Source organism: Rhagoletis zephyria, unplaced genomic scaffold (assembly GCF_001687245.7).
Source record: "Rhagoletis zephyria isolate East Lansing unplaced genomic scaffold, Rhagoletis_zephyria_1.1 Rzeph_scaffold_01267, whole genome shotgun sequence".
NCBI classification, from domain to species: Eukaryota; Metazoa; Arthropoda; class Insecta; order Diptera; family Tephritidae; genus Rhagoletis; species Rhagoletis zephyria.
This window is the reverse complement of record NW_016158351.1, coordinates 81143-99561: the sequence shown is the minus strand read 5'-3', so window position 1 is coordinate 99561 and position 18419 is coordinate 81143. Positions and strand designations below refer to the sequence as shown.

The 18419-nt window shown below is 39.3% G+C and overlaps 1 protein-coding gene across 1 annotated transcript in view; it reads left to right on the top strand.

The window, feature by feature from the left end:
- Window positions 1-18419, top strand: part of Vav (Vav guanine nucleotide exchange factor) — a 64022-nt gene that overhangs the window by 29156 nt on the left and 16447 nt on the right. The window contains exons 2-3 of the mRNA XM_017616761.1: window positions 1556-1737; window positions 12033-12107. Of these exons, the coding sequence (XP_017472250.1) occupies window positions 1556-1737; window positions 12033-12107 (257 nt within the window). The remainder of the gene's footprint in view (window positions 1-1555; window positions 1738-12032; window positions 12108-18419) is intronic.

The following is an 18419-nucleotide window of genomic DNA, read 5'->3' as shown; positions in this document are numbered from 1 at the left end:
CACCGGTGTGTCTACATGGCTTGCAAGACAGTGAGGTAATGATAACTAGCTCAGTCTTAGCTGTGTTTACCTTTAAAGCACATGGTTTTTTCCAAGTAACCAGTGGTTTGAGAGAGGTCACTTTTCTCGGGGAACTGACACTGAAATATCGAGCTTCACGCCCAGCAATAATAGGTTCATTGTTATAACTCATAAAGGTGGGTAGAGATCTCCCCCTTTGGGGTGCTCAAGAGGATGCAAACGTCCCAGAATTATACTAGTTAAGCGGGGAATTTTACTGGGAGATACCCAATTTCCGAGAGGATCGTGATGTGCCCAGTTTATATATGTCATCACTTATTTTCAAGTGTCTGCCATGCTTTTATTGTTGTAAAAACATAAAATCCTTTCCACTTACTTCCAAGAATAGCTACATTCACTGGACGAAAATATACCAGCCGAAAGTTGAACATTATTGAATTCTCTTTTTTCTTTCTTCATCAAGTCAGTACGTTTTTAAGCCTTGGCAAAAAGTTTTGCCTATGATTTGGATGTTCTTCCCTTTTGGCTTTTCATCGTTTGTGGTTTGCACTAATTTGGTCATTTTGCCTTTGCGTTGAGAGCATTGCTGGTTTGCAAATTACAAATGGCGCCGTCATTTTTTATTCCATGTACTATTCACACGTTCCCTACCTTTAGCCTCAATTGCAATTCTTTTCAACTTGGCTTATGGTTGTTGTGCGAAAATGTACTTTACTTGAAAACTTTCTGCTTGCAAATACATTTAAGAGCTTTTTCTGTGTATTTTTTATTTTGCTTTCTTCAACATTGCTTATACATATGTATGTTCATTAGGGTGGTCCAAGCATGCATGTGAAAAAGTAAAGTCGGAATTTCGATGGTCTCATCCCCTAGGATTGTTCTATACCGAAAAAATAGACCCTTATTTTTTTTTTTAAATCAAAAAATATTTAGCGGTCGCTCAAAGCGCCCAAAGTTTTCCATGTATTTTATATGGGGAAAAAACAACTTTTCGTAGAAATGGTATAGAATAGTAAAAATCAATACTTTTCTACTAGAAAACTCTGTTTATCTGCAGGAGATTCCCAATAATAATACCAAATTGTTTATTCAACAATTTTTTCATCGCAACTATAATTTATAGGTCCGCCAAAAATACACAAAAACGCCGAAATATGCAATGGGGCGGCCAATAAAAAATCGTTAGTATTAAAAAATGGTTAAATAAACAATTGGGTATTATTACTGAAAGTATCCTGAAGAGCACCAGAGTTTTCTGATTGAAAAATGTTGATTTTCAAGAATTCTATACCATTTCTACGAAAAATTTTATTTTTCCCATAAAAAAATACATGGAAAACTTTGAGCGCTTTAAGAGACCTCAAACTAAAAAAATAGGGGTATACTTTTTTCGACATAGAACAATCCTAGGAGGTGTGAGCATTTCAAGTCCGACTTTACTGTTTTTGGACCAGCCTAATGTTCATACATACATATGAATACATACAGATCGACATTTGCATTTATCATTTTAACGTGTGCAATTTATTTTCAGTTTTTATGCTGTAAAAATATAAAACTTTTTCTGGATGTTTGCCGCAACCATTTCGGACTTCGGGATTCAGATCTCTTCGAGCCCACAATGCTGTACGATTTGACGAATTTTCATCGTGTGCTGATAACACTCTCGAAATTATCGCAATGCCGCAAAGTACAACAACTACATCCGGATTTAATGTGAGTATTTAGTGAACATTAAAAGCTACGTAATTTAATCAAATAGAATTAATTGAAATGGAATAAAGTTAATACATTCATATACATATGTATCAGCAAAAAATTTTATGTTTACTGTCGCATGCAAATTAACTCTTCGACGTAAAACAGTCCTTAATTTAATCAAAACACAAACAATTAATGAACATTGACTCGTTGTTGTGGTTATAACCCCGTCCAGATCGGCTAGTATCTCAGTCATTGTCGTCAAGCTCTACTAACGGGAGACCCAAGAAGCGTACAGCGTGTCCGTAAGGACAGAGGCGTTAGTAGAGTGGGGTTCAGTTGGCATGCGAAGAGATGTCTCGAGTCGTGGGATGTCTCTCCGCATGCTGGGCACTCGTTTGGCACATCTGCATTTACTTTGCTCAGGTACAAGATTAACCTGTTAGCCAGAGCGAAGTTGGACTATTGTGGTCCGAGTGTACCGAGGAAGACGAAGTAGACGAAGCTCCGGCTCGTCCACGTCAGGTTGTGTGCCTAGAATGGCATTCACAGGTCTGGAGTCTACATAACTTGAGACCGACTCCCTGCGAATGCCGCTGAGGGCTTTATGAACCTCTGGAGTTCATACGTCAGTTCGTATAGATGTCTTCTGACATGTCTTGGCGAAGGCTTCTCTGCAAGCAAGTGTCTGTTCGGGTGTCCACGTCTGTGGCTTCCTACTAAAAATTGCTTGCTGAGCATTGTGTTTTGCTCCTTTATGGGGAGTATTACCGCTTCGTCATGCAGGCATGATGAAAACATCCGGTCGCTGTCCGGAGTGCTGTGTTTTGAGTCGTGTGGAGCTTCATCCACTGCGTCTTACTGGTCCCCGGCGACCACTTTGGTGCTGCGTAATTTAGAACCGGCCGGCCAGTTGCCTTGTATGTNTGCGCCTCGTCATGCAGGCATGATGAAAACATCCGGTCGCTGTCCGGAGTGCTGTGTTTTGAGTCGTCCACTGCGTCTTACTGGTCCCCGGCGACCACTTTGGTGCTGCGTAATTTAGAACCGGCCGGCCAGTTGCCTTGTATGTTGCCAGCTAGCGACTTGAGGACCTTGTTGCGGCTCTGTACTGCGTTGATAATTGCAGTTGTATGCGCACAGAAGGAGAGCAGACTGTCGTAAGTTACTCAGAGTATTTTCGGGTTATTCATCGTCGGAATTGGTGTGTAATCGACGTGAATACCCAGCGGTAGTCTGACCTCCTTCGGCCAGGTGGTAAAGAGGGTAGCCGAGGATTTTGTTGGGGAGAGGGTTAGGCAACCGTTTACTTTCGAGGACAAATGTTCAATTCCATTCCCAGACGCCATTATCGAACAATCGTCAGCGTAAGANCCCTCCTTCGGCCAGGTGGTAAAGAGGGTAGCCGAGGATTTTGTTGGGGAGAGGGTTAGGCAACCGTTTACTTTCGAGGACAAGTGTTCAATTCCATTCCCAGACGCCATTATCGAACAATCGTCAGCGTAAGAGGCAATCGAGACTCCCTGTGGTGGTTGAGGGAGCTTGGAAATATAGTATTTAAACTGTAATAGGGAAAGGACACCACCCTGTGGAACCCCCTGTTTTAGTTTTTAGGTTTGCTCGATTTGTCTATAAACATAACTGATGAGTCTCGACCACTCAGATAATTCGCCGACCACCGTTTGAGTCTCTGTGGAAGAGAGAGAAGAGTCAATGTTCTGGCTTGGCTTTTCACTTCGATTAAATATATATTAATATGTTCGTGCATATGTATGAATGTACGTACATTAGGCCAAAAAACAACTGTTAAATATGAGGATATTTTTTTTAGAGTTTTTAGCGTTTCCACCTACGTTGAAAAATTATTTAAAATGTAAAATTTTATTTCTGTACTGCTTTTGTTAATGTTGTATAATTTTTAAGCGAGTTGAGGTATTTAGGCCGTTTAAAACTATGAATTTATAAAGTCTGCGCGCTAGGCATACGAAAGATATCAATCCCCCTAAGTTTACCTTAAAATATTTCCGGGGGTACGCCGCGTGAACGTGTAACCTTCTGACAGGTGTCACGGCGGGTTCTTAATATTTGCAACTTAAATTCAGTAACTTGGGTTCGATAAAATACCACTTCTCAGTACTATAGCTATATGCCTCCAGAGGTATGCATCATGCGATTTATAGATTATATGGGCTGAGAAAATAAATCTCATTCGAAAGCGGCTTTGGAATTGGAATAAAGATGGTGAGTGTCGATCTTGTTCTAGCGGGTCCATTTCAAGTTTTGACGCATTGTGGATATCTAATCAATGATGGATTTACCACACTACCGCCGTGGTCGTAAGTCGCCTCATTTTCTACTCTAATTTTTAGGCGTTTTCCTATCGACCAGCATTTCAAGCTCTACCTACCAACGTTCTCTGGTGTCGCTTTTTTAGTTACTCACCACATAACTCGTATTGCTTTCGTTCGCAGCATGGCCCCGTAGGTGGTATCATTTTACTCTGCAGCGTGGTGGCATTCCACACCGTACCAATTGTTCTTTTGCGGCTCGCTGAAATCCGACTACATCTTCGGCAGCAGTGCACAGTGAGCGGGAGATTCGGTGCCACATATATCTTTTGTTGGAAGTGTTTTCTCAAAGAGCAGGTGTGGAAGTTGAGTAGAGAAGGTGTGAGTTATCCGTTGTGGATTGCGGCTTTTTGATTTCGAGCTCTCCCTGTGTTGCTGGATGCACTTTTTTTGCGCACATCGGCATGTGTGTATCTTGGCTGCAACAAGATAGTGATCCGTGTCGATGTTATTGGGAAATGCTCCCAATGTATGAAAACGCAGTGAAGTTGTAGATAGGAAGTTTTATTTTAGAATGAAAAATTTCTCGTATACATTTTTCACATTTGAAAATAAGAACAATAGTGAGTAAGTATTTTTGCTTTACAATATTAGCAAGTAAATATTCGTATAGTGTTTTCCAAAAATCCAACACTTCCCCTCAAAAATACAAAACTTATTTCAATAACAATTCGCTTCTAAACTTATTCAATTTAATGAAATGTAATGGCTTGGTTAGTAAATCTGCAACCATATTATCAGTCGGACAATATTGTATATTTACTATATCTTTCTGTTTTAGGTCGCGTACAAAATGATACTTTGTGTCTATATGCTTTGTTCTACGACTAAATTTTTCGTTATCAACAAGCTTTACACAACTTTGGTTATCTTCAAAAATAGTAATGCGCTGCACCTCTGACAACTCGAAGTCTAAAATTAGCTTTCTTAACCACAATGCCTCTTGACAAGCCTCTGCCAACGCAATGTATTCTGCTTCTGTTGAGGACAATGAAACACAATTTTGCTTCCTGCAGCTCCAGCTTATGCAAGCACCTCTATATTTGAAGATATATCCACTATTTGATTTTCTGTCATCACGGTTTTGTGCCCAATCGGCGTCTGCATATCCCACCAGAACTTCAGTTTTCTTACTTTCTAGTTTTAGCTTCAAGTCTTTAGTGCCAATCAAATATTTTATTAACCTCTTGAGCTCCACCCAATCGCTTTCGGTCGGTCTGCTTACATGACGACTTAGAATTGACACAACAGCTGCAATATCAGGACGAGTATTAATGCTTATGTATAATAAACAGCCAATAAGTTCATGATACAAAGTGTTATTTTCTAGTAATTTCATTTCATCGCGGTGTAAATTTATGTATCCAACATCCATTGGGATTTTTGAAAATTTTGCGTCTTGAAGTCCAGCTTTCTTAGCTAAATTTACAATATAATTTTCTTGATTTAGAGTATAATATCCGGACTCCTCCCTCTCAATTTTGATACCCAGATAAAAATTAATTTTTCCAAGCCGTGATATTTCAAAATTATCTTCTAATATTTTTTCGACAATTTCGAAATCGGTGTTTACATTTGAGGCAACTAATACGTCATCAACGTAAACCAATACGATATGTAGTGATCTTCCCTCTTTTTCTTCAGAAGACAGCAATCAGCTTCTCCTCGATGAAAACCTGCTGCACGTAAAACATCGAAAAATTTGTTACTCCAACATCTTGCAGATTGCTTTAACCCATATAAACTTTTTTTAAGTTTGCATACTAGTACTTCTGCATTTTTCGATTTGACTTCATAACCCGGTGGCTGGCGCATATAAATGTCTTCTACTAAATTTCCATTTAAAAACGCAGTTTTTATATCATAGTGCTTAACCGTGTAATTTAGCGAACCCGCCACTGCTAAAAACGTGCGGAAAGTGGTTGAACGTATTACCGGTGCATATACCTCTTCGTAGTCAACTCCATACTTTTGTGTAAAACCTTGCGCAACCAACCTAGCTTTGTACTTTAATATATTTCCGTTTACGTCTCTTTTGATTTTGTAAATCCATTTGCAGTCTATTGCCTTACGCCCTCGGGGTAGAGTTACCAAAATCCACGTTCCAGTTTTACGAAGAGAATCCATTTCATCATCCATAGCTCTCATCCATTTGGATTTATCTTGTCGAACTAAAACGTCTTTGTAATGGCTTGGCTCTTCTGCTTCTGATACTAAGCAGGTATATTTAACTGGGGGTTTTGAAACTCGCTTTGATCTTCTAAGCTCTTCTTCTGGAACAATGGTGTCATCAGATGAAATATCAACCATTGAATTCATCATTAAGTCTTGTTGTGAAATTATAACGCTGTCATTGCCTTCATCTACAGCTTCATCTTAATCTGCAGTCTTCTAATTCACTGTGTTCTGTATTTTTCTTTTTACTAGCTTCTAGTGATATGCCCACTTCTTCCGAGATTTGTCCAGATTGCTTTTCAAATTCCAAATCATCTTTAAGAATTACGTAATCTCGGCTAATGACAATTTTCTTCTTCTCTTTACTCAAAAATCTGAGCGCCTTCGACTCCTCTGAATATCCCACGAAAATTAATTTTTCTGTTTTCCTGCATAACTTATTACGTTTTTTAGCTGGTATTAGAACGTGAGCTTTTGAACCAAACCGTACATATCAACTTTTCTTCCTTCCCATAATTCAAAAGGAATATTATTATTTGACCTTGTCGGTAGACGATTTTGAATATAATTTGCTGTAACTATCGCCTCACCCCAAAACTCATCGTTAAGGTCTGCATCAGCTAGCATACATCGCACCATCTCAGTTAAGTACCGATTTCGTCTTTCAGCTACTCCATTTTGTTGTGGAGTGTACGGTGTTGTGAACTGTTGCTGAACACCTAAGCTTGCTAAATACTGCCCAACAGCTATACCAGTAAACTCTCCTCCTCTATCAGATCTTATGATTTTTGGAGTCTTTTGAAATTTTGTTCTAACGAAACTTATAAAATCTTTTAAGCGAGCTACGACCTCGGACTTGCGTCTGAGTAAATACAAATTACAGTACCTACTGTAATCATCAATAAACGTCACGAAGTAACGGAAACCACTTGGTGTTGTTTTATTCATTACAGCAACATCTGTGTGTATTAAATCTAACACAGCACCTGACTGCTCACCTGCTACCTTCGGAAATGGTTTTCTTGTCAGCTTACCAATAAGGCATACTTCGCACTGAAACTCAGCATCACACGGATTGACTTTGATGTTCTTGTCCTTCAAATACGACCACACAACCTTGATGTCACGATGACCCAACTTTCGATGCCAGTCATGTACACATCCTTGATGTCGTCCAGCACTGTTCACCATATTCACCTCTGCACAAGTCACCCTCAGCTTGTATAAATCATTGTTTAATTCAGCTGTGGCTTTTACTTGATTATGTTTAATAATTTTACAATTATTTCCTTCAAAGAGTACTTGATAACCCATCTCGGTTAACTTCTTCACCGATAGCAAGTTGCTTTCTATTGAAGAAACGAACAAAACATCCTTTACATTTATCCTTTCAGACTCACCATCAGCATTTATTATCTCGATGTGACCACTGCCTCTGCCTTGCGACCGAATTTGGTAACCATTTGCGACATTAACAGCTTCTTGGATATTATCGTTTAGCATGTCAAAAAAAAAACCCGATTGTTTGCGATGTGACATGTTGCTCCTGAATCGATGTACCAATCATTTTTCGTCGACTTGCCTAACCAAAAACATTGCTCTTCCAGTGAATCATCTTGTTTCCCGGCCATATTAACGTGATATTTTTGCTTCTCTTTAAAAAATTTACAATCCTTCTTCATGTGCCCTTTTTTCTTGCAATAAAAACACTCGATCTGAACTCCCGTCCTTTTGAATTGAGTCTTTCTCCCTTCGATTTTCAGCACCGCCGAATCCGAAGTATTCCGTTTGTGCACCTTACGTTTAGCCTCTTCCAAAAGTTTTCCTTTGACGAAGTTAATGTTAAGCTGTATCTCATCTCTTGCTTCCAACGCAACAATTAATGGATCGTATGACTCCGGAAGACTGCTCAACAGCATAGCAACAGTCCAGGAACTGCTTAGTGGATCACCCATCATGGATAGCTGCTCAACGTAACTCATCAAATCGTTAATATGCTGCTCCATTTTCTCATCGTCGTATAATTGCATTTTGCAAATCGTCTTCATCAGAAAAACACGACTGCTAAGGGATGGTTTTTCATAAAACTCTTTCAGGACATTCCAATAATCCTTGGCTGTAACCGCGTTTTTGAAATGCACCAGTTGATCATCATTCACCATCAGTCCAACGGTTGCACGAGCTTGTCCGTCCTGCTTGATCCAGTTTGCGTCCGGCTGCGCTGGCTTCGGCTTTGAGACTATGTCCCACAAATCTTCCTTGATCAGCAGTAGTTCCATCTTTACCTTCCATGTTGCGTAGTTTTCACCATTTAGTTTGGCGATCGTTGTACTAACGCCTTCCTTCGACATTGCGCGATGGCCCATAACCTATTGGGAAATGCTCCCAATGTATGAAAACGCAGTGAAGTTGTAGATAGGAAGTTTTATTTTAGAATGAAAAATTTCTCGTATACATTTTTCACATTTGAAAATAAGAACAATAGTGAGTAAGTATTTTTGCTTTACAATATTAGCAAGTAAATATTCGTATAGTGTTTTCCAAAAATCCAACAGATGTTTGGTCCTCGGTCCATCGCCATCGAGTTGGTTCCACGATTTTCGTTCTAGAAACAGCCAAGTAGCTAGAACCAAGTGACATATTACAGGCTCGGGGCCCCGCGGAATTCAAACAGCCCCAGTCTGCAATAGAGCGTTTTCCGTGGAGACTGAATTAATAACGATAGGACCAATGATACCTTCTTTGTCTATCCTGGCACCTGTAGTAGACCGTCGCAAGCCACCACATGTTTTTTGGCTCGTCAATCGCTTTGGTGATGGCGGCGATGCCACCCATAGTCTTCCCGCTGCCATCATCGATTAACCGCCGTATTCTACAAAGTCACAAACTTTAGCTCATCGCGGCTGTGATTTCTGCTGTTCCTCAAAGTTTGCCGCTATAACATAAGTTTTTAAGCTTTTGTGTATTTTTCTAGCACCTAAATTTGAATTTTGGGGATACATCTTGATTTCTAGACAACAGTTATGAGATAACTTGTGTAACTCTGTTAGAATAGAGGGTTAAGTCTCCGAACATTGTAAGTCCATGCCCTCAACTCATAGCCCTCTAAACATTTACAGTGGTCTTTTTATAAAAGAAGGCGGTCACATCCAATGCTTTATTTTAACTTTCATTGTAACTTTGCTTAAGCTGCCGAGTCCTAAATCCAACGCTCAAACAGATCATATCACTAGACACGAATAAAGGCGCGTGCTCAAAAGTTGGTGGCGAAAAAAGACTTGTTAACCTATTTGACGACAAAGAAAGACGCGTAAAATTATTTTCGTGGTCAATTATGTTTGAAGGGACAGTCCTTGGCCGTGTATAAATCTATGTTTATGCGCATTTCTTCGCCCTCAACTAGGTTACGAGTCTTTCTTCGCCGAAGTTTTTCTTAAGCGTCTTTTTTCGTAATTTTTTTTTGTTGCGTCTTTTTTCGCCGTCAAAACACTAACACGCCCTTATTCGTGTCTAGTAACGATATGTTATTTTTAACTGCTACACGTTTATATAGCATGACTCTTGTACAAAGACAGACACTCTTGCAGTAGCATCTCGCGGTGGACAGCTCCTGCAAATTTCAATCAGTTTTTAGACCAAAAAAGTCGGGGTAGCGGCAAAAAACGGCTCCATACGTTTTGGTTACCCCATCTCGCACATGGACTGCTCATGTTGCCCAAGGTGCGCAAGAGTAGGATTTAAGCATATTCGAGTTACTATAGTTTCACACCCCGAAGCCCTGCTATACCTAATTGCACTCCTAACCAAACTATTGGTGCGCTCTTATTGAATTATTAGCCCTGTTTTCGTGCGCACTATCCAGAATGGCGAGGGGAAATTGAGAGCAAAAATAACAACTGAACTTGCAAGTTTTACTGGATTTTTACTAGATACATTTTTACTAGTAACTATTTTCCAGTAAGAAAAACAGCTGATGGCATGACTAAGCGATTTACACTAACAAAAAAATTGTTGGTGAGGTTTTTATAGTTGCAATTGACAAGATAAACCTATTTAAATATATGGGAGATTCCATGAGAAACTGAACCTCCGTGTAAAAATTACTTTCTTTATAAAACTAACAAACGTGTGGATAAGACATTTGTAAAAATCTTGAATCCCCCAAAAAATAACAAATTAAAGCTTTAAATGCACTTTTATTACCTTTTTTACGTTTTGAAATCCAAGTTCTAAGTAAATTTGGAGTGAGTTTAATGTAGGTTGTGTCGAAAGAACTGTCAAAAAATTTGCGATTCATAATTCAAGTGTTTGGTAAGAAAAATATATATGTAGTAGAACTCATCTGCTTTTAATAAAATTGTTTTATACATATATTAAATTGTGTGAGTGCTTTATCTATATTATGAGTTATTATTAACCAGTATTGGTGTCCCAACCGTGACAGCTAGAAGTGGGACAGTTGTCAGAGGTAGGTTTACAGGATTGATAACCTTAATTTGCTTGTTGAGGTGAATGCAGGGGAGGAGGGGGGCAGCGTGGACTCGCCCATTACCTATATACCCTTGTGGTCAGCTGATTAAGTTAAGTGACATTTTGACCAGTTTTGGTTTTTTCTTTTGTTTATTTAATGTTTATCGTTTTTTTTTTTATAAAAGTCTAGCACATTAAATAACCAGAACCACAAACATCCACATTTAAAACTTAAATTTTGGATTTTTTTTATATTAAATTTAAGTTTTTAAATCTATTATTTATATTAATTTTTTTTGTAGTCTTTGCTTTGTTTGTACTTATTCGTGGTTCTTTGTTTTGTTATAAAGACGTCAAGTTCACACAGAAAGTGAAATAAATTCGCAGAGTTCTCGTAAAATATATCTGCTCCAAAAAGCAGGTCCTTTTATTTGTCCCACTCGTGACAGAAGAAATAACTCAGATTTTTTTCCATATGTAAGCTGGAATTTTATTCGTATTTTATAATGACTCATATAATAGTCAACTAGGTGTAGCTTTATCAAAATCTCGAATTGTTGAGTACTTTATACTTAAATTTAAACAAGAAAGAACATTTTTTCTTTACAAATGTCCCACCCATGACGGTGGAATCGCCCATATAATAAGATGAGAAATACTATTTTTCTTAGAAAATTGCTTCGAAAAATAACAAATTATTCAGCTGTTCGTAAAACTTGCAACTACTTGCTGCTTCGTTTTCGTACTTTCTTGCATATTTCTTTCATTGGGAGTAAATATTGGCTTATTCTCCGAAATTTGGTACTGGATAGTTTTTTGTTGGTAAAAACGAAAACACAACTATTGATTAGTAGTAGTTGTATTCATTTGGAGAAGCCGAAAAGAATTAGCCAGTAAAAAAATTCGGAGAATAAGGTAAATTACTCTCCCAAAGAGGAATTGCAGAAGCTTTAGTGTCAGCTGGCGTCCACGGTTGCATTTAGAACATATTTTTTTAAAATCATTTCAAGTGGAAAACAAAAGAGGACATATACTTATATTTCTTCTTACTCTGACTTCCTTCAACATACGCCTGAATTTCTTTGTGGTAGTTACTGTCGGATTTCCTATATCGACAGTGGTGTCGGCTGCGTTCAATTGTTTGTTGTTGTTTATCTATTGTAAGTTGGAAGTCAGCATATACTTATTTAAATAATTTAATAATTTTAATAATTATCGTACAATAAAATTTTAAATTTAATATTCATGCTAAATACATGCATACAAACATTTCACTAATTTCGTTTTGTTTTGTTTATTTATGTTCTTATTTTTCAGTGGCTTCAATATTCAACTCTCTCCCAGCGAACGCTCCCACTCCGATGAGGCCATTTACAAGGATCTACATTCGACGTAAGCAAATGAAATCTTATACAAATATTATAGAGACATCCTGTTTCCATTTTTAGTTGTAAGCTTATTCTAAAACAATGAAATCCTTCAACGACAGTGAGCTTCTCTGGCATTACCCGCTCACACACTCACCTCTTTTTAAATTACTGTTAGTGGGCTTTGGCTGCACGAAGAGCAGTAATGCGTTAGTTCCAAGAAAATATTTTTAGCATTAAAAATTGTTTTCTCTCTAAAAATAGGCGTGCATTTAGCTACCGGCTACTAAACCTACCCACATATGTAGATATGTTTTATTATATGTATGTATTTCTATACATTCTTACATACATACATACTTAAATACATACTTCTCATTTTTCTGTTTCCATATACTTTGCTATTTCTTCCTATTTTCTGCCTACTTATCGCACATACTTTTACCGCTGCCATCACTCTGCGCGTTTGTGTGAAACAACCAACCACCCAATCAATCAAATGCCCAATCAACAAATTAAATAATCGATCTACTAATTAAACATGTATCGAATGCTTACAAATATCGCACGCATGCACACGCACTTCCGCACGCTTCAACACTTTGGTTTTCGATATTTTTTTTTTTTGCGTATTTTGGCCATGCGCCGCCAGCAGTGAACCGAAAAAGAACGGCAGTCTGGATGGACCGGCAGAATATTATGATCGGGCCTCACACAGCGGCTCACTCTCCGTGGAAGATGAAAATAGCGATATAACGATCGAGAATGGTACGGAAGATACCGAGGACTATGAAGAGGATCTATTTTCCAACTTATTTGAAAACTTCGACGACGAGCAGCATTCCGTAAACAGCGCTAGCTCAGGCATTACTATGGCATCCAGTAATTACTCGTCGAATGCGCATATGCGCAGTGCCACAGTTGGCAATTTGAGTGGCATAAATAGCCGGGATTATCAAGGCTGCGTCGCTGCTGGCGATAGCGTTAGAGGCACTATCACATCATTGGGTAGCAGCCATTCGGGTTCGACGGACAACCAAAGTTTACAGCGTTTAGCCGCCACAGCGTGGAGTTACCAGGCAACTGCTAGAGAAGTAGGTGGCCATGAGTATCTCAATGATATTTATTTTGAAGAGGATGAAAAAGTTTACGAGGACTTATGCTACGTCACGTTCTCTTCGAAGTCAACTGAGGTGCGCACCACAGTATTTTATTGTTTGTTGCATCCTGTCCTCCAAATTATATATGAGAATATGTATGTATGTATATATTCTTAGTAGGTGCTGCCACTGCTGCATACATACTTACACACTTGTAAATTTAAATATGCAAAATATTCACACCATATTTTGCATATACTCCTCCGTATGCAAATATGTGCATGTGCGAGTCTGTATGTAGGCGCGCACTTACCTATGTATATATTTATATACTTTTTCACATATTCATATATGCAGTGGCTCGTTTAACCAAATGGTTGTTATAGTAGCTTTGTTTTATTATCACATACGCTCTTCTGTTTTGGTGCAACAATTTCATTGTTACTTGAATGCTTGTTACCTGATTCAGGAGCACGTATGCACCTACCACGTCCCTTGGCGTTCGGATTCAGGACCATGCGTGCTACTGCTTACATTGTATTTTTGAGTGTGTTCTGTTTGCTTAGTATCTGTAGAATACCTTCTTCTAATCGTTTTGCTGTTGAGTATGTAAATGAAGTGCAATCTCCGTTTTTTGTTTTTGTAAAAAATATTTATGAATCAATTCCTACTCCCCAACTTCTTTTATTGCCCTTAAATTTTTTAATTATTCGTTTCGTATTCATCTCACAATCATGCGGCTTTATTCATTTTTGAACTTGTGTAGAATATCTTGTAATTGCATGAATATGGCTCGTTTGAATTTCATAAATTTTTTTTTTCAATAAAATTAATTTTTTCATTCATTTCACTTGCTATTAAGTTTTAAAAATAGTCCCCTTCATGTTGTTATTTTATGTTCTGAACCAGCCTGGTCGCGCACCATTTTCAAATATTTTCTTAAAGTAAATTGCAGAAAATTGTAGAAGAAAATTTACACCCTTATTCTAGAACTCGAATTTTCGTTATTCGTAATTCGTAGCTACGTTACGAAAAACGAAAAATCGACATGCTGCAACCCTTGCGGAAACCTGTACAGCATTGCCAGCTATCAGTGGTTTTTCGAAGACAGCTGTATGAAGGAAAACAAAGTGGAAAGGATTTAAAAAAAAACATTCATAAAGTGATTATTTACAGGTCTATTCTGCACGTTACCGAAAATTTTTTAACCGAAAAATTTTATTATCAAAACATGTTATCAGTTCTTGTCACCGCGAATCTAGGTATGTTGGTAATCCAGTTGAAATATTCAGCAATTCAGCTATGAAGAATTGTGGAAATTCTGGCATTGCATTTTTCACGGGGCAATACTTTGTTACCAGCTTATGACATGGTAACAAAATTTACCGATTTCAAGAGTACACAAAATGCGAAGAGGGTTTAAAAATTGAGAAGAACTTATTTACCGGTTACAAAATTTTTATTACCAGCGCAGAATAGACTTGCTATGGTAAAATTGCTTGATTTTACATATTTTGAAGGAAACGGTGGATTCTATTGTATTTGCAATTATAGCAGCAGAGTAAGAGCGCGCTATGGAAGTGAATTCACAAAGCTATACGGAGTTGTCGGGCATAGTAACCATGGAAATGTGTTCAGTTTGGAAAGGAACCCCTCAAGTCAGATAGGGCAGTTTTCACTATGTCGCGTTAACACTAATTCTCCGTTAAACATCGTTATCGACTCCATGTTATGGGCATGGAGCCGATTGGGTCGATAGCGATGTTTAACTCAGAGTTGCAATAACCAGATATGTTGCAAACAGCCCTTTGAGTATTACTCCACAACAAGGTATTTTTACGGCTTGAGCGCCGAAAGCCACCCTGAAAAGCTTGTGAAGTTTTACTCTTATACTCTATCACTTCACTAGTCCTTAAAATCCCCTTCACTAATACCACTTTCCGTTCGGTCTGACTTTGTCGAAGCTGCACTAAATGAGACAGTTTTACTTTATGTGAAACAGCTTTACGTACTGCGCTAAAATTTTGTCGATTCTGCCTACATCACGCGTTCGAGGAACGAAAGTGTGACCATCCTCAGCAAATCCGTTAGTTGAGCTAGACAATAAATACTTTGGACTAAACTGATATATGTATATGTACACTTCATACACTTCATTCCCACGACAGTCGGTTCTACTTAACGGAATTACTCGGATCTTACCCGACCAAGGGCTGTTGTTTTGGCGATCTAGACCCGTTTATGTCGATGAAATATCTCTGACGTAGTTCGTCCATAGGTCTGCATCTGCTACGTATTCTTCTGCTAGGGCTGGCATCTAGTCAAACCCCGGCCCAGGAACTTACACCTGCTGTGTATGCCAGAGACAACTACACCACAACTCCACCTCAGTTAAGTGCAATGTTTGCAACCGGTGGAGTCACCTTAGGGTCAGATCAGGTCTACGGACACATCGACACTGGCCCCTTTCTGCGCAAACACAGCTGCTTCCACGCAAATCGCAGTCTGCCTGAGCAGCTCAACACAAACACCACACAACACAATAGACCAAACAACAGACACAACCGCACCACTACCCACACGCCGCCGGCAACAACTCCTGGTTCCTCCAACAATATGCACGGTATGTCAGACCAAGATATTCCGTAAAGTGGCATCAGTCAAGTGCAACACCTGTCTTGGCTGGTGCCACTTCAGGGCATGTTAAGGTCTGCGCACCACGCGAGATTGGAGGAGGAATTTTCGTGTTCCGCTGCACGGTCGCAAGCCCAAACTGCGACGCCGCTCACCGCCATTGACTGAACATGCATGTTGATGCTGAAAAATTTTGGTCTTGCAGGAGTAGACTATTTAGCCAAAGTTCTCAGCCTGCCAATGGCCACTCTCTTCATTACAGACATCTGGAAGGAGGGGAGAGTGATCCCACTGCTCAAGCTGGGGAAAATAGCTAACAACGCAGCGTCTTATCGCCCGATAATACTCCTTTCCCAGGTAGCGAAGACACTAGAGGTCTTGCTACTTCTGTATTTTAAGAACCACCTGACCCCAGCAAAGCATCAGCATGGTTTCCGTAAAGTGCTCAACACAACAAGAGCACTTAAGGCCATAAACACTCAGATAACACCTGACCTAAACCGCAACTATTCTAGTAGCGATGGATCTGTGGAAGGCCGTCAGTCACTCCACGCTACTACACTCAAACGGTGGTCGGCAAATTATAATTAATTTTTAATTAGATAATTATCTGAGTGGTCGACACTCGTCAGTATTTTTAAGAGACAAATGGGGCAAACCTTGAAAAGTTAAACAGGGGGTCCACAGGGTGGTTTTTCTTTCCCTATTACTGTTTAACTACTACATTTTCAAGCTCCCTAAGCCACCAGAGGGAGTGTCGATTGTCTTCTACGCTGACGATTGTTCGATAATGGCGTCTGAGAATAGATCCGATCTTTCTCGCTTCTTCACTACTAGGAGCCTAATCCTCTCCCCTGAAAAATCCTCAGCTACTCTGTTTACCACCTGTACAACCGCTACTACAACAACAACCACCTGGACAAAGGAGGTTAGACTACCGCTGGGTATTCGCGTTGATGACACACCAATTCCGACATTGAATAACCCGAAAATACTCGGAGCAACTTTCGACAGTCTGCTCTCCTTCTCTGCGCATACAAACGCAATTATCAACAAAGATGAAGCTGCAGATGACCTAAAACACAGCACTCTGGGCAGCGACCGGATGTCTTCTGCTGCGCAAATGCTCCCCATAAGAAAGCACAACACAATGCTCTGCAAGCAATTCTTAGTAGGGAGCCACAGACGTAGATACCTAAACAGAGGAGCCCTCTCCAAGGCATGCCAGAGGGCATCTATACGAACTCACGGACGAAAACCAGAGGTTCATAAAGCAGCCTCTGGACCCGACAGCATATCAACAGGCCCCGAACGGGGGCCTTGAGACCGACTCCCTGTGAATGGCTCTCTGGGCACACAACCACCTGACGTGGACGACACGAGCTTCATCTGTCTCGGGAGATTCGGACCACAATAGCCCAACTTCGCTCTGGCTACTGCAGCAGGTTGAACTCATACCTGAGCAGACTAAATGCAGATGTGCGCTATGAGTGCCCGGCATGCGGAGAGACACCCCATTACTTCAAACATCTCTTCGCATGCCCACAAACCCTACACAGCAACTCTTCTGTCCCTGTGGACCGACCCCATAGGAGCTGCACGCTTCTTGCGTCTTCCGCTAGTTGAGCTTGACGACAACGACTAAGATACTGGCCAATCTAGGCAGGGTTGTTGAAGCCGCTACAACAACGGCTTACACTTACATAGGTATATGTAGTTTGAGAGCCTATTCTAGTCCCAACATATGATTCAGGCAATGTTTAAATTAATACGATGACGACTTGTATTTGTTAATTTAACATTTTTATAATAGGCGTACACTCAAACATAAGAAAATACGGCATAAGTAAAGAATATCCACCGTTTCGATAGAGAAAACGAGGAATGGGGTTTAATAGAGTTTTAAATGCTGAGCACACATATACAAATTTTATATTGCAGAAATTTTTTCCAAAAAACGCCTTATTAACATAGCTCATAAATATATTTTCTGAAATGTATATTTGATTTTCTTTTGTTTGATGTAAGGCATATCAGGCATTTCATGTCACCGCGGCCACCTTTCTTTAAAGTGCTGTATCTTGGAAACCTTTTAACGAAACTTAATGATAAAAAATGTATTTCTTTCGTCTTATTATGGGCTTTAATTGTACACTTTTTACATTAATGTGCAACGTATGCAAAAAAATATGTAAACATTTTTCTTTTTGATTTTTTTTATTATAGCATTTTTGAAAATTTTTATTTTTGTATAAAAACATTGTCTATAATAGGCGTGTTTTATTTGACGAGAAAATTAAGTTATTAGCTTATTTTGTATGGAAGACTTAGCCAATATAGTTATGTTGGCCAAGTCTTCCATACAAAATAAGGTAATAGCTTAAATTTCGCGTCAAATAAAACACGCCTAATGTCAACTTTAAGTACCCAAATGGGCGTAATGGGCTACTTATGCGTATGGGTTCGTCTAACACTCGAGCAATATTATAAATAGACATTGAAATTTTATGAAATTGTATATTTTTGAAAGAGCCTACACAGAAAGGTGNCCTACACAGAAAGGTGTTCTGTGCAAAAGGTGTTCAGCCCCTCTTCTTCGGCAA